We start from the raw sequence: 15,057 nt of genomic DNA on the forward strand, positions 1-15,057 counted from the left end.
CACCTTCCGCTGCTTTCATGAATTTGTATGTATGTATGTATGTATTGCACTGTGAAACAATTGTTCAGTTGATTCATATGCACTTCATTGTACGTAATATTGAGTTTCACTGGTTTTTGCGTATTATATTTTTCAAAACCCCAAGATAAATGTGGTTAATTAATATGCGTTTTTTTTTGTTTTATAATCATATATACATACATACGTACCAATGAATGGTTGAGTTTCTTGAATACTTTGAGATCTTCTCGTAGGTATCCTAACGCATACAAACGGACGAAGTGAACTCGCCTGTATCATGTTTCTATCCGCAAACAAATGAATCTTCCACTATTAGCGTTTTAATATAACATTTAGGAAAATATTAGTTGACAGCAGATTACAATAAAAATATCTGAATGCATCTGCCATCAAAAATTTTCCTTTGCAATAATTTAGCGTCTTATACCAATGTTGATTTTCGTCCAGGTACGAATGAGAAAGTGAAACACATCACTTTGACATTTGGTTGCCAAACTAAAAAAAAAAATGGTTTGGAAATATGGTAACAAATGTTGCCAGATTTAGAAGCGAAATTGCGAAGAAATAACAATGTTTATGAAAAATATAATAAAAGGAAATCGAAAACTACCGTTATTTTACCAATAAATATACATCAATATCATCAAGGTCAACTATACTATTGTTGAGTAGACGAATTAAATTCCCAAGTCTTTTTATAACTACTACGAGACCTAAAACAATAATTAATTTAAAACAAGGATTTTGTTGGGATTATTTTTATTTCCACATCCAACAATAAAACGTGTACGATTATGTAGAACACTATAGTTATTTAATCATGTCAATATTATCCGTTGCTTTAATCGATAGACTTCATTTTGCACAAATATGCTGTTGGAAGCAATTTCATTTCGTCATTGATTTGGCAGAGACTGGTGTCCTTGTCGGAAATAGAGCGCACTTTGCCCACTGACTCTCGCTCGTCACCATAGATAACTTTGAATTCATCGCCAACTTCTGGTGGTACTGGTGCCAAATGTTCGCTTACAATCGACACACTGCGATCCTCTTGACGCAAGAATACCGAGCATACACCATTCGAAACCGTGCGTATGATACCCGTCTGTCCAACTAAATCAGCGTCGTCATGTGTATGAATTTTAACTTCAATATCGGTTGTACACCAATCGCCAATCGGCGAGTCTAGGCTAGCGCCAGGAGTTTGTGGATTATATGGAGACTGTGGATTTCCACCGGGTGTATTTGGCGAATATGTAGATGGCGATGGTGTATTCATGTAGCCAACTGGATATGGAGATGGAGCTGGACTTGGACTTGGATTGAATGGACTGTAGCTACGATCAGAACCATATAAAGTGCCTGGAGTTTGTGGTGCAAATTGTGTATTCATTTGATAACCAGGAGTACCTAAAATTATAAAAAAAACCGTTTAAAATACTGCAACACTTAATTTGAAATTGAAATACTTACTTGGATTATAGCCAGGACTGGGACTAGGTTCCTCCAGAGTGTAGTCAAAGTCATTGGTGCGTGCCGGTGTATTGGCTATGCTTGGATCCCAAGCACCATGACGTGGCGTCATACTGCCGTCATGCGATGGCGTCATTGTACCACTATATGGGGTACGTCCTTCTGAATCCCAGTTAGGTGTTTGATTACCAAGTAATGGTGTCTTCGAGCCAACAGCTGCATAGACTGGTGTTTGTGAACCATAACCAGGTGTACGTGCTGGAGTGCGACCATATGTCGATATGCTACCACCCTCTTTGCCAGGAACACCAGCCGTGGCAATGTGGTTGCGATCTACAGATATAGTTTGACAAGAAGTGTGCAACTCGACACGTACTGTACACTCGGTGGCATCTTTAACAATGCCAACAACGCCTATTGAAAAAAAATAAATAATTTTTCATTAAAACATTTAACGATTCGGTAAAATTAGTATGTATGCTATACCTTTATATGGACCGCCGGTGATTTTAATTGTTTTACCCAGCATTTCGCGATCACGCGTAACACGGAAACCGCCACGACCGCCTCTACCACCTGTACGAGCGCCACGAGCAACACCAGACGGATGCATAGGTGACTGTATGCGTGGTGACATGAAACCGAACCCACCAAGTGTGCCCGCATTATTTGCCTGACTTTTACTGCCACCAGCCAATTGCAAATGACGTGTTTTACAAACAAATATGCCACCATTCTCCGTGTACATGCGACAATGCAAGAAAGCCAAGCTGCGATAAAGATGCTTAATCTCACCAGAACGACCCTAAATTATATTAATTTATTATTAAAAAAAAGTTTTCAATATTTTTATACAATTAGTTACGCACAGCATGCGGTCCCTCCATGACTTTAACAATGTCTCGACGTTTTATCTGATTTTGATCGGCATCGAGTGCAATCGAATTGCGATTTTCTCTGCGCTTGTGCAGAGCTGTCGGTTTGCATTCAATTACTTTGCCATGCATGCCTAAGACATGGAAATTTTCTCTTTCCAAACGTACGATAACACCCACATTTTGCGGACTGAAAATAAATTAAATAAATTTTAACTTATAGAAAATATGGTGGCATATGAATTGAATAAACTTACTCAAGTTGTACAAGATCGCCCCATTGAAACTGACCCAAGCAATCTACGCCTGTAGCCACATCTGAACAAAGTTGCAAGTCACGTGGTAACACCTCCAATTCGTGGTTAGTCAAATCTGATACTAATACAATACGCATGGGTTCCACGCGTATAATCAAGCCGGTTTCACCTTCGTAACGGCCAGCCAAAACTCTGGCGTGATCGCCGGTTTTGAAAAATTTACGCAATTCGTTAGCTTTGAAAATCAAGGGATCCTTTAAAATAAAATATGTTTTTATTGAAACTTAAACAACGAAATTTTTTCCTTAAAAATATTTTTGTAAATACCTTGAGATCCTGATGTTTTGGCATTACAGTTATCATGCCACCATCAATTGCTATAATTTTTGCTTGCAAATTTTCCAAATCACCCACGCACACCTCAACGTTATCGCCCATGGAAAATGAGTGTGTACTAGTGGGGTCATCCTTTGAACCGGAAACGATCTCCAAATTAACATCTAATGCGAAAATTATTTAATTTAATATAAAAAAAAAATAAAAAAATGAAAGTAGCTTACCTTCCGGTTGTTCTTCAAAACGTTCCAATTCTGCTAATGTTGGCTTCACACCATCGACCAAAATAGCCGACATTGTGAAATTCTTATACAAAAATCCTTTACGAGAATAGCGATTGCCTTCAAAAAGCAAAAAGTCGCCATCTGAATGAACCTCACCACCAATAGCCCTGCAAATATACCATACACGTTATAAAAAATATTAACGACAAATATAAAATAATATATATTACCTCACAGCTTCTGGATCGAAAGGTTTGGCGGCAGGCTTACGATTCTTTTTACGTTTCAAGTCATCAGATTCCTTTAAATTTGAGACATGATATTTAAATTATATCACAAAATACAACAATAATATAGACAATTGTTATTACCGTTGCTGTAGTCCTTAAAGCGCCGCGCATTCGTGTATAGTCAATTCTGGGCAGTAGTTTTAAATGTACTTGGTTTTGTGCCAAGTCAACATAATCAACTTGTGCTATATCATCCTTATATAAACCACGCTTGAGGCGCACCCACTGTTTAACTTTTAGTCCAACCTGCTCTTTTACCACTTTTAAAACATCTGTCATTTCCTTGATGGGCACCATTTCCTGTTTCCACTGGCCCATACGCAAATTACCCACATTGTCAATAGCGGTTTTAACATGAGTCTGTTTATATGATTCTAGATAAATATAACCCTTTACTCCTTCGGGAGCCACAACCGATTTTATTTGTAAGGGCTCATCCGTATTACAATATGTTAGAAATTTGCGCATCAAGAGCAAAGCGGTGGCTTTCTCTTCGCCGATGCGACATTTGATCATCCATAGATTAGGGTCTCTATAAAATATATAGTTTAAGTAATGTGTTTTTATATTTATATTTAATATATTTACTTTATTCCTGGCAGCAATGTTTGCTGTGTTATTTCATCCGACATTTCCTCACCGCCATCACCAAAATGACGCTTAACAACAGATTCGTCAGCATATTTCTTCCGTAAATATTCCTCGATTTCATCTTCTTTTTGTGTGCTGAAAATAATTATTTTTATAAAATATGTTGATATAAACAACAGTTTTGTAATGCACTTACTCCCACAGATTAGTGCCACGACGCCGTATTTCTATATCACGTGCAGTAGGACCTAATTCATCAATTTCATTCCCTACAATTCCCAGTTCATTAGCTCCTTCTTCCCATTCGTCGTCTTCATCAACCTAGCAAACAAATTTCGTACAAACATTCACAAATGCATTTGCATTCAACAACTCAGCAAATAATTTACCTCGTCATCAACTTCGGCCTCGTCAATAATAAAACCACCAAAACGTTCCTTCTTCTTCTTTTTACGTGGACGATCATCGTCTTCATCCTCCTCTTCATCATATTCCGAATCAACTTCATCACCATCAAGATCCTCACCATCTTCAGGTTCTTCATCACCAGAACGACTTCTACTTTTACGTTGTCTATTGCGTGATGGACTCTCATCTTCAGAGCCCGATGCAACAGAACGCGAACGTGAACGCGATCGGGATCTAGAGGGCGATTTAGAGCGTGAACCTGAACGAGACCGATAAACCGAACGAGAACGCGAACGTGCACTACGTTGAGATTTGTTTGAACTCAAAGAGCCTTCGTCCGAACCACTATCGGAAGCATTACTTGCTTCTGAATCCGACATTGTAATTTTAAATCACTTTAGTCACGTATTTTCACGAAAACACTTGCACTGTCCACGAAAGTTTCTACAAGAATAAACACCGAACTACAAACCAAGGTATATTTGAGATTGATTTTCTTCACAGGTACAGAGTGATCCAAATATAAACGCGAAACGAAAAAAGTGGAAACAAAACAGAAGGTACCACTTAATTCATAGTATGCAAAAACTTAAAAGAAAAACTGTGTGTAAGGAAAATTATTGAAGACTTTATAATAAAATTGAAATTAAGTAAGAAATTTAACAATTGTGACAAACTTTTTATTATTATATATAAGTATGGTAACTTTTATTGAATGTAAAATTGCAATGACTATTCAACTGTTCAATTTCCGAGAATCTTGTACCATTCTGTTTCACATCGTTTTCTAAATCGTTTGCATTGTATGAGAATACAAATAATATGGAGAACATACATGGTGTATCATGTGTCAAACTATACCTATCTTTGCTAGGGAGCAGAATTTATACGGGTTTTTCATCATATTTTAACATCAGTAATCTTGAAAATTCTTAAAAAATGGCTTAATTCATAAAGACAATTGTAACATACCAAACAATCATAACTTTTCATGACGATGGCAAAAGTTAAAAATCATAAATTGAATGAGTGACCAGCAAGTCAACAACCGGTTAATAATATGGTAATTACTAGAGAACACTACCAGCGATTTATATTAAAGCCAAGCTTACAAACTACCCGAAACTCTTGTGAACATAATCGTTTAGCGCTTTCGTTCGTATTGAGTTAAATTGCAATGTACGTATGAATTAGTTCCCATTAATTTTTTTAAATCATGTTAAATTTAATTGAACTCACTGTATTTATTTAAAACAAAAATTTACTTCATTGTTTCATTCAGAATGTTTAAAATCAAGACAAGAGTAACTCAAACATAATTTAAATAAAATAGGTACCTAATGTTCATATATACCTAATTGACGCATTTTCAACTTATATTATTTAAGCCGTATTAAAATTAAACTTAAACACAACTTTTAGTTATATTCCAGCCAGTTATTACGAAAAGCAAATAGATCCAAAATAAGTTTGCCGACAACTGCATCGATATGAAAAGCGCTTCGTTTCTCAGTGAATAATGGCACGCCAATGTTTTGTCTTGAACATATTTTTCTAAGAAAAAAAGAAGATAAAATTAGATGCCATAAGTATTGATTATTTTTATAGAACTTACAACACTTCATTCATAGATACTTTGTTTTTAAAGTACTCTTGTAATTTGAATGTGCCATATGTCTTTGTAGCAACGGCCACCAAGCAAAACTGATCTGGATTCTTGTTGTATAGAATTACAAAAGTTAATTTGTCACTCCTTAGGCAAGGCTCAACAACCTTTGCAACAGCATCGCGTATCCATTCGTGCGGATACTTACGAAATACCAAGTCCGACTGAGATATATAAACTGCGAAAAACTGTCTTTGCAAACAAGTAAATTTAAGCTCTCGATTTCCGTCCAAAGTGGGAGCTTTTTTCTTCAATTCGACACGCTTCGAAGTGCACTCTCTTTGCATAGATGTATCTCCATTCCAACTTATAACAGCATTAAACGAAGTAATAAATTTGTTAGGCACTGCCTTGGGGCGTAAACCTATGTTAAGTGGTTTTATAAAACCACAAGCCTGGTCTTCGAATGCAAATACTCTTTCTAATGTATCGAATAAACGAGAAACTGCAGCTAAAAATGAATTAGTACGTCGCCACTTGTCTATGCTGCCACAATTTTGTAAAAAATTCATATATGCACTGTAAAAGTATTGTCGTGTTTTTAGTATAAGTTGAGCTGTCGTATGTTCCATTCTGATTTCGATCCAATCATCTATATAAAATACTGAAATTGTTGCCCCTTTGGTATGAAGATTGCTGGCAGATGCGTAGTAGCTCCCAGTTACGTTAAGTGGACATACATTTGATGAATCTATCTTAGGTGGACCTGTAATGTATATATAAATTATTGAAATTCAATAACAAAACTTACGTCAGTTCTTCAGTGCCCGCTTAAAGCAAGCTTGAAAAACTGGTTATTGTTTGTATGTCACTTTCAAACAAAATCCAACACACATACCTGCGAACATTGCAACCGTTAATGGTGCCACCAGAGAACAACACCTGGTGCTATTACCGTGAACGCTATTTATTTCGTTTCCGTAGACAATCCAGTTGGAAGGAAATAATCGTGCCTTATTGTTTAATGGCTCCATAGTGAGCTCTCCAAGCACTGAACTTGGATATATAAGAAGCTCTTTAGCGCTATTACACTTAATACGTCCTTCATATGTATCCACTAGGCAGAGGCGTGGATAGAGACCGGCCACGAGTGTTGCTTTAATCATTGGCCAACTGTTTGATTTTAAATTTATGTAATGCATGCTTAACTGCCCTTGATTATGTATAAGTTGTGAGGAACGCAAGGCGCCCACTAAATGTGTACGAATATCGCAAACTTTTTCTAAAATTCCATTTAGAACATAATCATGCTCATCGATGAGTACCATTTCGGGATTATCATCGCGCAAATTATTTTGCCATTCTTGATATAAACGCAAATATATCAAATGGTCTGAAAGTATATTCTCGGCTAAACGTTTGCGTTCATCTTTGATTTTGGCACGTACTTGTTCGACTGCAGCAGTGCGCTTATTACCTATATGCGTCGGTAATTCGAGTGGGTCAATTGTGGACAAAAAACTAACAATTGTTAGTACGGGATCTAAACATTGTAAAAGTATTGCGAAAACGAGCAGTTTTCCCAACTGGCAATCAATGGGTACATCAATTAGGCGACATCCCAACCATGTAATTTCTTCTAGCTCGTCAAATACGTATATTTTCTTCAGAAACTCAACCGTATTATGTATGTGTGTAAAAGGTGCTCTGGAAATGGTCGTTTGCAAATATTCGGAGACCATAGTATGTGGTGATAATAACTTTACAGTTAAGCAAACACGATCCAAAGGCATGGTTAATAATTCCGCTGTATAAGTTCTCGGCAGTAGGTCCACCAGGAAAGCAGGAATAAAACGAAAACATTTTGCGTCTACGCCTACATGGTAATGGAATTTCACATATATATTAAATTTTTTTAAATAGCATGTATGTATGATTTACCTGGGCGACTTGTTAAACGTGCACGATTTTCTAGCGCCTCTGCTGCTATCCAATCATAAGCAAGTTCCTTATATCCCGTATCGGCATTATATAACATTCTTCGTGTACGAGCCAAATCAATAATATAGTTAATTGAAAACTTTGGTATGATACTTTCAATAATGTCAGTGGCAATTATAATATTTATACAGTCGTTTGTTCCTTCTATAACCGTATCCAACTGATCCTTCTCAATATTTTTATGCAGCATGTATATTGCAACTTCTTGTGGTATATCTCCGATCATTTTACAACGCAACATCCAATAGTTTATACGCAATAGCTGTTCGTAATCAGCTACTATAACAACTATATTACCTACAATTAATAAAAAAGCTTATTTTTATTTTCAATTAATGTAACTTACATTATTTACCAGGTTCCCACTTTGAACTTGTCATCAAAACACGTATAAGATCCATTACAAGACTATAATCAAGATATGTGGGATTGACACCTTTCATATTCGGTGAATTGGTTAGCAATTCTATACACAACATATTTCCACCAGCCATCGCGTTGGATAAAGCATTAATGTTTTGCTTATCCATTATATACGGATCAGCAAATCTATTTAGTAGCAGTTTTATGTGTGCCGCATTTCCAAGTTTGGCAGCTATAATTATGGCCGTTTTACCCGATACAGTTTGCCTATAATCTATAGAAATATTTTCGGCTCGAACCATATACAAAAATGTTTCTAACGCTTGATCTGTACCAGTTTGTTCATAATTTTCAAGAATACGGTCCACGTTGAAACAGTTACCGTTAATTAACCGCGACATGTTGTTGTGGTTAGTATATAACTGGTTTCGTATATTTGTGTGGCGATCCCTGTCCAATAATTTTTGTATCTGCTCTATGTGAAACACATTAGAGTTATGGGTATCTGCAATATTACATTCCAATTGTAGTATTTCGCCTTCACCAAAATATTCCAAAAATTTTAAATTATAGTGAGAATTTGAAAGTAGTATAATCTTAAGATGTGCGTGGCAACGTAGAGCAGAACGCAATTCACTTAGTAGCAAATCTGTAAATGCTTCATGTCGATAAACATCATTAACAATTATATGCGAAATGTGTCGAAAACTATCCACAACACTTTGTCCCATAAGTACACGTAGTAGAAAACTTGAAGTGGTATAGATAAGATTTGAGCCTTCGCTAATTCGGCTTTGTAGATGAATTTGAAAAGCAACCGTATTGCCCACTTTCTCACCCAAATACTCTGAAAGCTTTTCACTATTATGAATCGCCAATAACTGTTCCCGCTCAACACAAATTATTTTGCAATGTGTCCGACGTTCAGCACAATTTTCGATGATATACATTGGCAATCCGGTTGATTTCTCAAAGATGTAGTCTCCGTTTACAATCAAAACTCTACTGCGATGTATTGCCTCAAGCAAACCAATTTTGTATGATTGCAATGGACAATTGTCTTGAAAACTCTGTTGACCACGAATATTTTTACGAGCCATTGATTGCTTTAAACCTAAGGAGAATCTGTGCGGCGGTATAGAAGGTCTTACACAATTGGGGCTGAAGAATTCTGGCGACATTTGCATCTCGAGTTGGCTACCAATAAAATCACTGTCACGATGCAATATGAAAAGCTCCTTTTCAGAATGTGATGAAAGTCGTAGCTCTGGTACATGTTCCACGAAATGCAAACAATTCTTTTTGAAAATTTTTATAAATTCTATACCATTATTCACAAATGGACGACTTTTGTAACCAAGTTTATAAGCATACTCAATGAAAGTTGTTCTTTCTGTAGGACGAAAAGATCCGCTAAACTTTTGGCAACAACGATTACCATCTTTAAAATGCATTAATTGCTCAAAAATATATTGATTTACAATATTTTTAATCATAATGTATAAAATGCGTAATATATCAAATTCAAATTCCAAACGGAAAATACACTTTAGATATTTAACAGAATTAACATGTTGGCGTTGCCAGATTGCACCAAAGTATCATTTAATACATATAACGAAGGCGAATTCACACATTTTATTTTCTTAATTCGCTGGACTTTCAGATAACGAAATTATCTTCATACATACATATATTTTCATACAATAGTTTAAATTTTAAACAATTTATTATACATATAATAAACAAATTTATTGAAATTATTCAGTATAATAGTTCACTTTACAATATTTTAAATATTTGCATAATACCTATTGCTGTACGTATGCTCTTTGAAATAGTCAGTACCTTTTTCATGATAATCCTCTTTAGTGCTCAGTGAATTTACAAAATCTTTAGAATTTGCGAAATCTCTTGCTCCTAACCAAGCGTCAAGTTCTGCTAACTGGGCAGCATAAATATTAAATGATGACTTAAATGGACGCATTTCGAGAAGTTCTTTGGATAAACGCTCTTTCAAACCTGAAAACAATTGTAGTTTAGGATTTTCAAAAATATTATAATTTACAAATTGAAATACCTGCAAATTGTGAACATCCACCTGTGAGTAGAATACTATTAACCAATCGTTGCTGTTCAGCAGCCGGAAATAGTTTAAGTACAAATTCAATAAGCTCGGCTACACCCATTTCGGGACATCCTATTAAGCTAGGTTGAAAGAGTACCTCAGGAGCACGAATTGACTCCACACTGAAATGTAACTAAATGAAATAAAAATTTAAATATAATTAATAAAATGTTTACTTATAACATTTAAATATGAGCATGCAAATTTTCTCCATTTTGAATCACCCTGTAGTGTTTTGTATTTTGTTCAAACGAAATAGTTGCAACTACAATAAACAAAATATATAATAATAGGACGTAACAAGTGCACGTTTGTAAAATATGGCGAAAGTTTTGCAACTTGCTTTTAGCGGTTTACGCAGAGCTAACAAAAATTTTATTGCTTCTGCCTCGCGTCAATATGCAAAAGCCGCTTATGAAGCTGATGGCAAAACTAAAGTCTCAATTTTCAACACTGAACAGGAGTATGGGCTCATGATAACCGGATTCAGTCAGTATGGCTTCCGTCTTAACAATGATATGGTAATAGTGGGACCAATGGCAATATTTCCACGGTAACAAAAAGCAATAACAAAAATACTGAATGGAATAAAGAAAAAATATAATTTCAAAAAATTTTCAGCTCTGTTCTTTCATGGAATGTTAGCACCTATGAAGACATTAACGAAGATAGCTTGAGCTTTTTCTGCACTCTTGAACCTAAAATTGACATCCTTATTCTTGGTATTGGAGACCAGCCCGTTACCCAAAGCCTTTCCAAAGTCATAATTGAATTCATGAAAAAACATAAAATTAATGTTGAAATACTACGTACCGAGCAGGTAAAATACCACTTTTGCGAACACATCAAAATATATTCTCTATTGTTTGTTTTTCTAAATATAGGCGTGTGCAACATTTAACTTTTTGAATGCAGAAAGTCGTATGGTGGCATCAGCACTTATACCACCACTTCATATTAGCTACAACGAAAACGATATTTTGCAAAGTAAATTGCGCAGAAAAGAGATTTATGACGAAACCGACTGAGAACGTAGTGATCTTCTATCATGTAGTTATATAGTATAAATGTAGACTAGTCTAGCAAGAATTATTTGTTAATGCTTGGTAATATATAAACTAAGGCATGTTATTTAATTGTATACTATAGGAAGAGTTAGTTGACTCCAGCACCTAGTTTTCGTTTTAAATAAACACTTTGAACAAATATAAAACAGCTGCAAATTTGAAAATCAACTTACTTGATAATTTTCAGCAACATCACAACTTTGCGTACTACTTTGTTTAAAGGAAGGATCATGTTGGCGTAGAATATTCTCACATTCTAAGAGTTTTTCATTATCACTATCACTGTCACTTTCATTATCCTTGTTTATAGACTTATAAACGTCCCAATCATTGTCGTTAACACCGAAATTATCAATACCTTTATCGTTGTGTGCCAGTAAAGAAATAATGCGCATACGCTCTTGTGCCGCTGCAGTATGACGTTTCGCTGCTTCTTGTCTGCGCGCTTTGCGTACTTCCTTTCGTCGTAGAATCTCATCGCGTTTATAGTTGATTTCTGAAAGCCATTGTTCCATAGAAACGTCCGATGGTGGTTTTTTGTTGCCAGATGTTTTCTCTTTTGGTGTACGATTGGCAACTGAAGCATCTTGGGTTGATGATTCCATTTGCTGCAACCGACCACGTAGAGTTGCAATAGTTTTCTGTAAATATGGAAGTTATAAAATACTGAATATAATAATTTCATTTTCACTTACATCTAACGCAGCTAAATTGTCTATGCTATTTTGTTTTAGTGCGGCTTCGAATTCATCCATTTCGCCAAGCTCATAAAGTTCTCGAATACTAGTCATGAATCGTAGTTGGTTCTCCATGTCCAATTGCTTGTTTTTAGCGCGACGTGCATTTATCTCAATAAGACGTCGTGTTAACTCTTTTCGTTTTTCAATCTTTTGATCGAGATTCTGTGGCGTGTTCTGTGTACTAGGCAATACGAATGCCAACTGAATTTTCTTCACATTTTCTGTATAGTATTCCAGATCAGACCAACGCCTTAACTCTTCCAGATAATCCAATGCTATACTACTGTGACAATGTAATAATTGTTCTATTCTACTTATCGTTATTGAATTTATGTGCATGGGATATTTCATTTGCATGAGCCGATACAGATAATGAATAATATGATATCCGCCTAAATTTAAGCGACGCACATTTTCTATTTGAATCTTTCCATCAAGAACGGGAATTACATGCGTTGTATGATAACCAAAAGATATTATCAACGTATCAGCACATGATTTATTACGCTTCATGCTAAAGATTGAATCAATTCCATAACAAACAGACGGTATGCCATAGCACTCAAAAAGTAATTCATTCATTTCTGAAATATAAATAAATTTAGTTGCAAACCTTATAATTTAATATAAAAAGAAAAACATACGTTGGCGAAAGTAGTTAGGATTGCCCAGAGCTTCTGTTAGTAGTACTGGATGTGTGAATTTTTCTTCGTTGTTAACACTTAAATGCGTAAAGATATAATCAAATATCTGCTCCTGATTATGAAAGTGTGTAACCACATTCCGGTCGAACTATACAATTAAAAAATCTGATTAACATTTAATATATGTCAGATGCATAAGCATTAATATGTATGTCAGATGTTCAAACCTGCGTTTTGAGGTTCAACCGAACTGACTCAATATTTAAAATAGCATTTCCGATTTGAGTGTGCTTGTTTGCTTGAGGTTCTGCAACTTCTTTCCTCCTATCTCTTCTGGGCTTTAAAATAAAGTTTCGAAACTCTAGCAAGGGTTGTGGACTGTTGCTCCATCCAGCACGACACTTAAAGGAACCTAAAAATATGTTTCATTTTGATCTAAAAACACAGGAATTTTATTTTTAATTCCAAGCTTACCATTATCTATAATGAGTGCATGTTTGTTATCTACATCATAAGTGTGCACTATATCCGGTTTTTGTGAATTTTCAGTCAGATTAATGATGTTCATCACGTTAATAAAAACACTAAACAAAATCTAAACAATTTAAAATAACCGACTTGCCAAATTTCGAATACAGCGTTGAGCACAAGGTGATTTGTATGTAAAATTCTTTTATCATGAAATATGTTGTTTAATCCAAACTGTCAAATATAAAAGGGTGTTATTTTTGGGTAAATAAGTAATTTAACTATGACCGTTTTTCTTGTTAATTTATCTATGACCCCTACAGTATTTGAATAATTATATTCCTGCAAATATTTATCTTTATTCACATTTATGTACATATATAGCTATAATCCCGTTTCTACCACCACCTCCATTTTAATAATATAGATCGTTCAACATATATTTTCTCCAGACAAAATTTATTATTCTTTCATTTTTTCACGCATAAGAAGTCAGTTAGAAATAGTAAACAGTATTTATCAGAACATTTCAACTAAAAAAGTTTATATATATGTATTTTGCATCTATTATTCAACAATCTAAGAAATTTGCTGCCATCAACAACTCCAACGCTATTTCGGGTGCTATCGGGAACTCGGGAATTTCAGTAGAACTGTTGGTATAACGCACCTTATATGTAAAGTACATGCAAACCTTTTGGAGGACGTGAGATCTGAGAAAATAAAATAAACATTATTTTTCAAGTAAATAATATACAAATAAATTTTCAAGCTATCGACATTTGGTATTTACATTTAGGTTTAAAAATCAAAAAGCCGCATATGTAATAATGCCGGTTACAAACAAATACATCTACCTACTTAAAGATTACTGTCAGCGGTATCAAGGTTTTCAAGCTTTAGAACATTATCAAGCAAAATTTATTGATTTACTAATTATCTTTTGATGTATTTTGAAACATTAAGTATTAGTCATTTGTTGAAGTTAAAATGTCATATATTATATACAAGTATAAATTATATATTATAATAACTTTGGCACGTATTATAAAACAATTAAGACTGGAAATACACCTATCTGTAGATGTTCACTAACTGGAGACACTGTGTACTATTTGATTAGCCGAACAGGTCATCAAGGTTATTATAAAAATAAATTCTATTACACTAATAACATTTTATATAGTTTTACTTACGGAATTTCTCTGAAATGTACTTCATTTGCTTCATTCTCGGCAAACTGTCCAGGACCCGATAGCATAGCCTTTATGGTGCCAGAGGTCAGAGCATGCTCTCGTTTTACAATGAATTCTTGGCCATCTGATGATATTAATTTTACGTACATAGCATCAGGTCCTTCACATCCTCCATAGATTCTGTCAGTTCGTTGTTCCTCCATTTCTATTTATTGTTATATATGTGTGTTTGTTAGAGCGAAGATTATAACTATTGCCTTGAGATCGAATCCACTAATAATATTTTTTCGAAAAGAAGTCATATATAAATAACAATAGTGCTTTGCGATTAGGTATTAGTGGAACATTAACAGGGTGCATGCAATGCTA

General features: G+C 34.9%; 5 protein-coding genes across 5 annotated transcripts; 1 reads left to right on the forward strand and 4 right to left on the reverse strand.

The window, feature by feature from the left end:
- Window positions 1-208: 208 nt before the first annotated feature.
- Spt5 (transcription elongation factor SPT5) lies at window positions 209-4,976 on the reverse strand. The gene is made up of 12 exons (XM_011181164.3): window positions 4,457-4,976; window positions 4,264-4,388; window positions 4,065-4,202; window positions 3,558-4,008; window positions 3,417-3,487; window positions 3,187-3,353; window positions 2,954-3,126; window positions 2,627-2,880; window positions 2,364-2,559; window positions 1,981-2,299; window positions 1,495-1,908; window positions 209-1,431 (listed from the first exon to the last, which is right to left on the reverse strand). The coding sequence occupies exons 1-12, from the start codon at window positions 4,853-4,855 to the stop codon at window positions 863-865; spliced, it is 3,276 nt and encodes a 1,091-aa protein (XP_011179466.2). The 5' UTR covers window positions 4,856-4,976; the 3' UTR covers window positions 209-862.
- Window positions 4,977-5,760: 784 nt separating this feature from the next.
- LOC105210367 (benign gonial cell neoplasm protein) lies at window positions 5,761-9,959 on the reverse strand. The gene is made up of 5 exons (XM_011181266.3): window positions 8,438-9,959; window positions 8,023-8,379; window positions 6,980-7,957; window positions 6,091-6,847; window positions 5,761-6,029 (listed from the first exon to the last, which is right to left on the reverse strand). The coding sequence occupies exons 1-5, from the start codon at window positions 9,939-9,941 to the stop codon at window positions 5,894-5,896; spliced, it is 3,732 nt and encodes a 1,243-aa protein (XP_011179568.2). The 5' UTR covers window positions 9,942-9,959; the 3' UTR covers window positions 5,761-5,893.
- A 260-nt stretch (window positions 9,960-10,219) lies between these two features.
- Arp5 (actin-related protein 5) lies at window positions 10,220-13,673 on the reverse strand. The gene is made up of 7 exons (XM_011181165.3): window positions 13,499-13,673; window positions 13,252-13,436; window positions 13,025-13,172; window positions 12,336-12,964; window positions 11,814-12,281; window positions 10,526-10,706; window positions 10,220-10,467 (listed from the first exon to the last, which is right to left on the reverse strand). The coding sequence occupies exons 1-7, from the start codon at window positions 13,590-13,592 to the stop codon at window positions 10,238-10,240; spliced, it is 1,935 nt and encodes a 644-aa protein (XP_011179467.2). The 5' UTR covers window positions 13,593-13,673; the 3' UTR covers window positions 10,220-10,237.
- Window positions 10,820-11,804, forward strand: LOC105210307 (NADH dehydrogenase [ubiquinone] 1 alpha subcomplex assembly factor 3). Its single transcript, XM_029039095.2, has 3 exons — window positions 10,820-11,126; window positions 11,195-11,393; window positions 11,458-11,804. Exons 1-3 carry the CDS (start codon window positions 10,894-10,896, stop codon window positions 11,599-11,601), a joined length of 576 nt encoding a protein of 191 aa, XP_028894928.2. The 5' UTR covers window positions 10,820-10,893; the 3' UTR covers window positions 11,602-11,804.
- Window positions 13,674-13,930: 257 nt separating the features above from the next.
- Window positions 13,931-15,009, reverse strand: LOC105210308 (elongin-C). Its single transcript, XM_011181167.3, has 2 exons — window positions 14,689-15,009; window positions 13,931-14,205 (listed from the first exon to the last, which is right to left on the reverse strand). Exons 1-2 carry the CDS (start codon window positions 14,889-14,891, stop codon window positions 14,064-14,066), a joined length of 345 nt encoding a protein of 114 aa, XP_011179469.1. The 5' UTR covers window positions 14,892-15,009; the 3' UTR covers window positions 13,931-14,063.
- Between the last annotated feature and the right edge of the window lie 48 nt (window positions 15,010-15,057).

Source organism: Zeugodacus cucurbitae, chromosome 6, assembly GCF_028554725.1.
Source record: "Zeugodacus cucurbitae isolate PBARC_wt_2022May chromosome 6, idZeuCucr1.2, whole genome shotgun sequence".
Classification (NCBI taxonomy): domain Eukaryota; kingdom Metazoa; phylum Arthropoda; class Insecta; order Diptera; family Tephritidae; genus Zeugodacus; species Zeugodacus cucurbitae.

Coding starts and splice junctions, on each gene's coding strand:
- Spt5 (XM_011181164.3), bottom strand. CDS start 4,855: ATGTCGGATTCAGAAGCAAGTAATGCTTCCGATAGTGGTTCGGACGAA. Junction 4,389..4,456: donor AGGCCGAAGTTGATGACGAG/GTAAATTATTTG, acceptor TTTGTTTGCTAG/GTTGATGAAGACGACGAATG. Junction 4,009..4,064: donor ACATTGCTGCCAGGAATAAA/GTAAATATATTA, acceptor TATATTTTATAG/AGACCCTAATCTATGGATGA.
- LOC105210367 (XM_011181266.3), bottom strand. CDS start 9,941: ATGATTAAAAATATTGTAAATCAATATATTTTTGAGCAATTAATGCAT. Junction 8,380..8,437: donor AAGTTCAAAGTGGGAACCTG/GTAAATAATGTA, acceptor TATTAATTGTAG/GTAATATAGTTGTTATAGTA. Junction 6,030..6,090: donor GTATCTATGAATGAAGTGTT/GTAAGTTCTATA, acceptor TTTTTTTCTTAG/AAAAATATGTTCAAGACAAA.
- LOC105210307 (XM_029039095.2), top strand. CDS start 10,894: ATGGCGAAAGTTTTGCAACTTGCTTTTAGCGGTTTACGCAGAGCTAAC. Junction 11,127..11,194: donor CCAATGGCAATATTTCCACG/GTAACAAAAAGC, acceptor AAAAATTTTCAG/CTCTGTTCTTTCATGGAATG. Junction 11,394..11,457: donor AAATACTACGTACCGAGCAG/GTAAAATACCAC, acceptor TTCTAAATATAG/GCGTGTGCAACATTTAACTT.
- Arp5 (XM_011181165.3), bottom strand. CDS start 13,592: ATGAACATCATTAATCTGACTGAAAATTCACAAAAACCGGATATAGTG. Junction 12,965..13,024: donor TCCTAACTACTTTCGCCAAC/GTATGTTTTTCT, acceptor TTTATATTTCAG/AAATGAATGAATTACTTTTT. Junction 12,282..12,335: donor ACAATTTAGCTGCGTTAGAT/GTAAGTGAAAAT, acceptor CCATATTTACAG/AAAACTATTGCAACTCTACG.
- LOC105210308 (XM_011181167.3), bottom strand. CDS start 14,891: ATGGAGGAACAACGAACTGACAGAATCTATGGAGGATGTGAAGGACCT. Junction 14,206..14,688: donor GTACATTTCAGAGAAATTCC/GTAAGTAAAACT, acceptor TTATTTTCTCAG/ATCTCACGTCCTCCAAAAGG.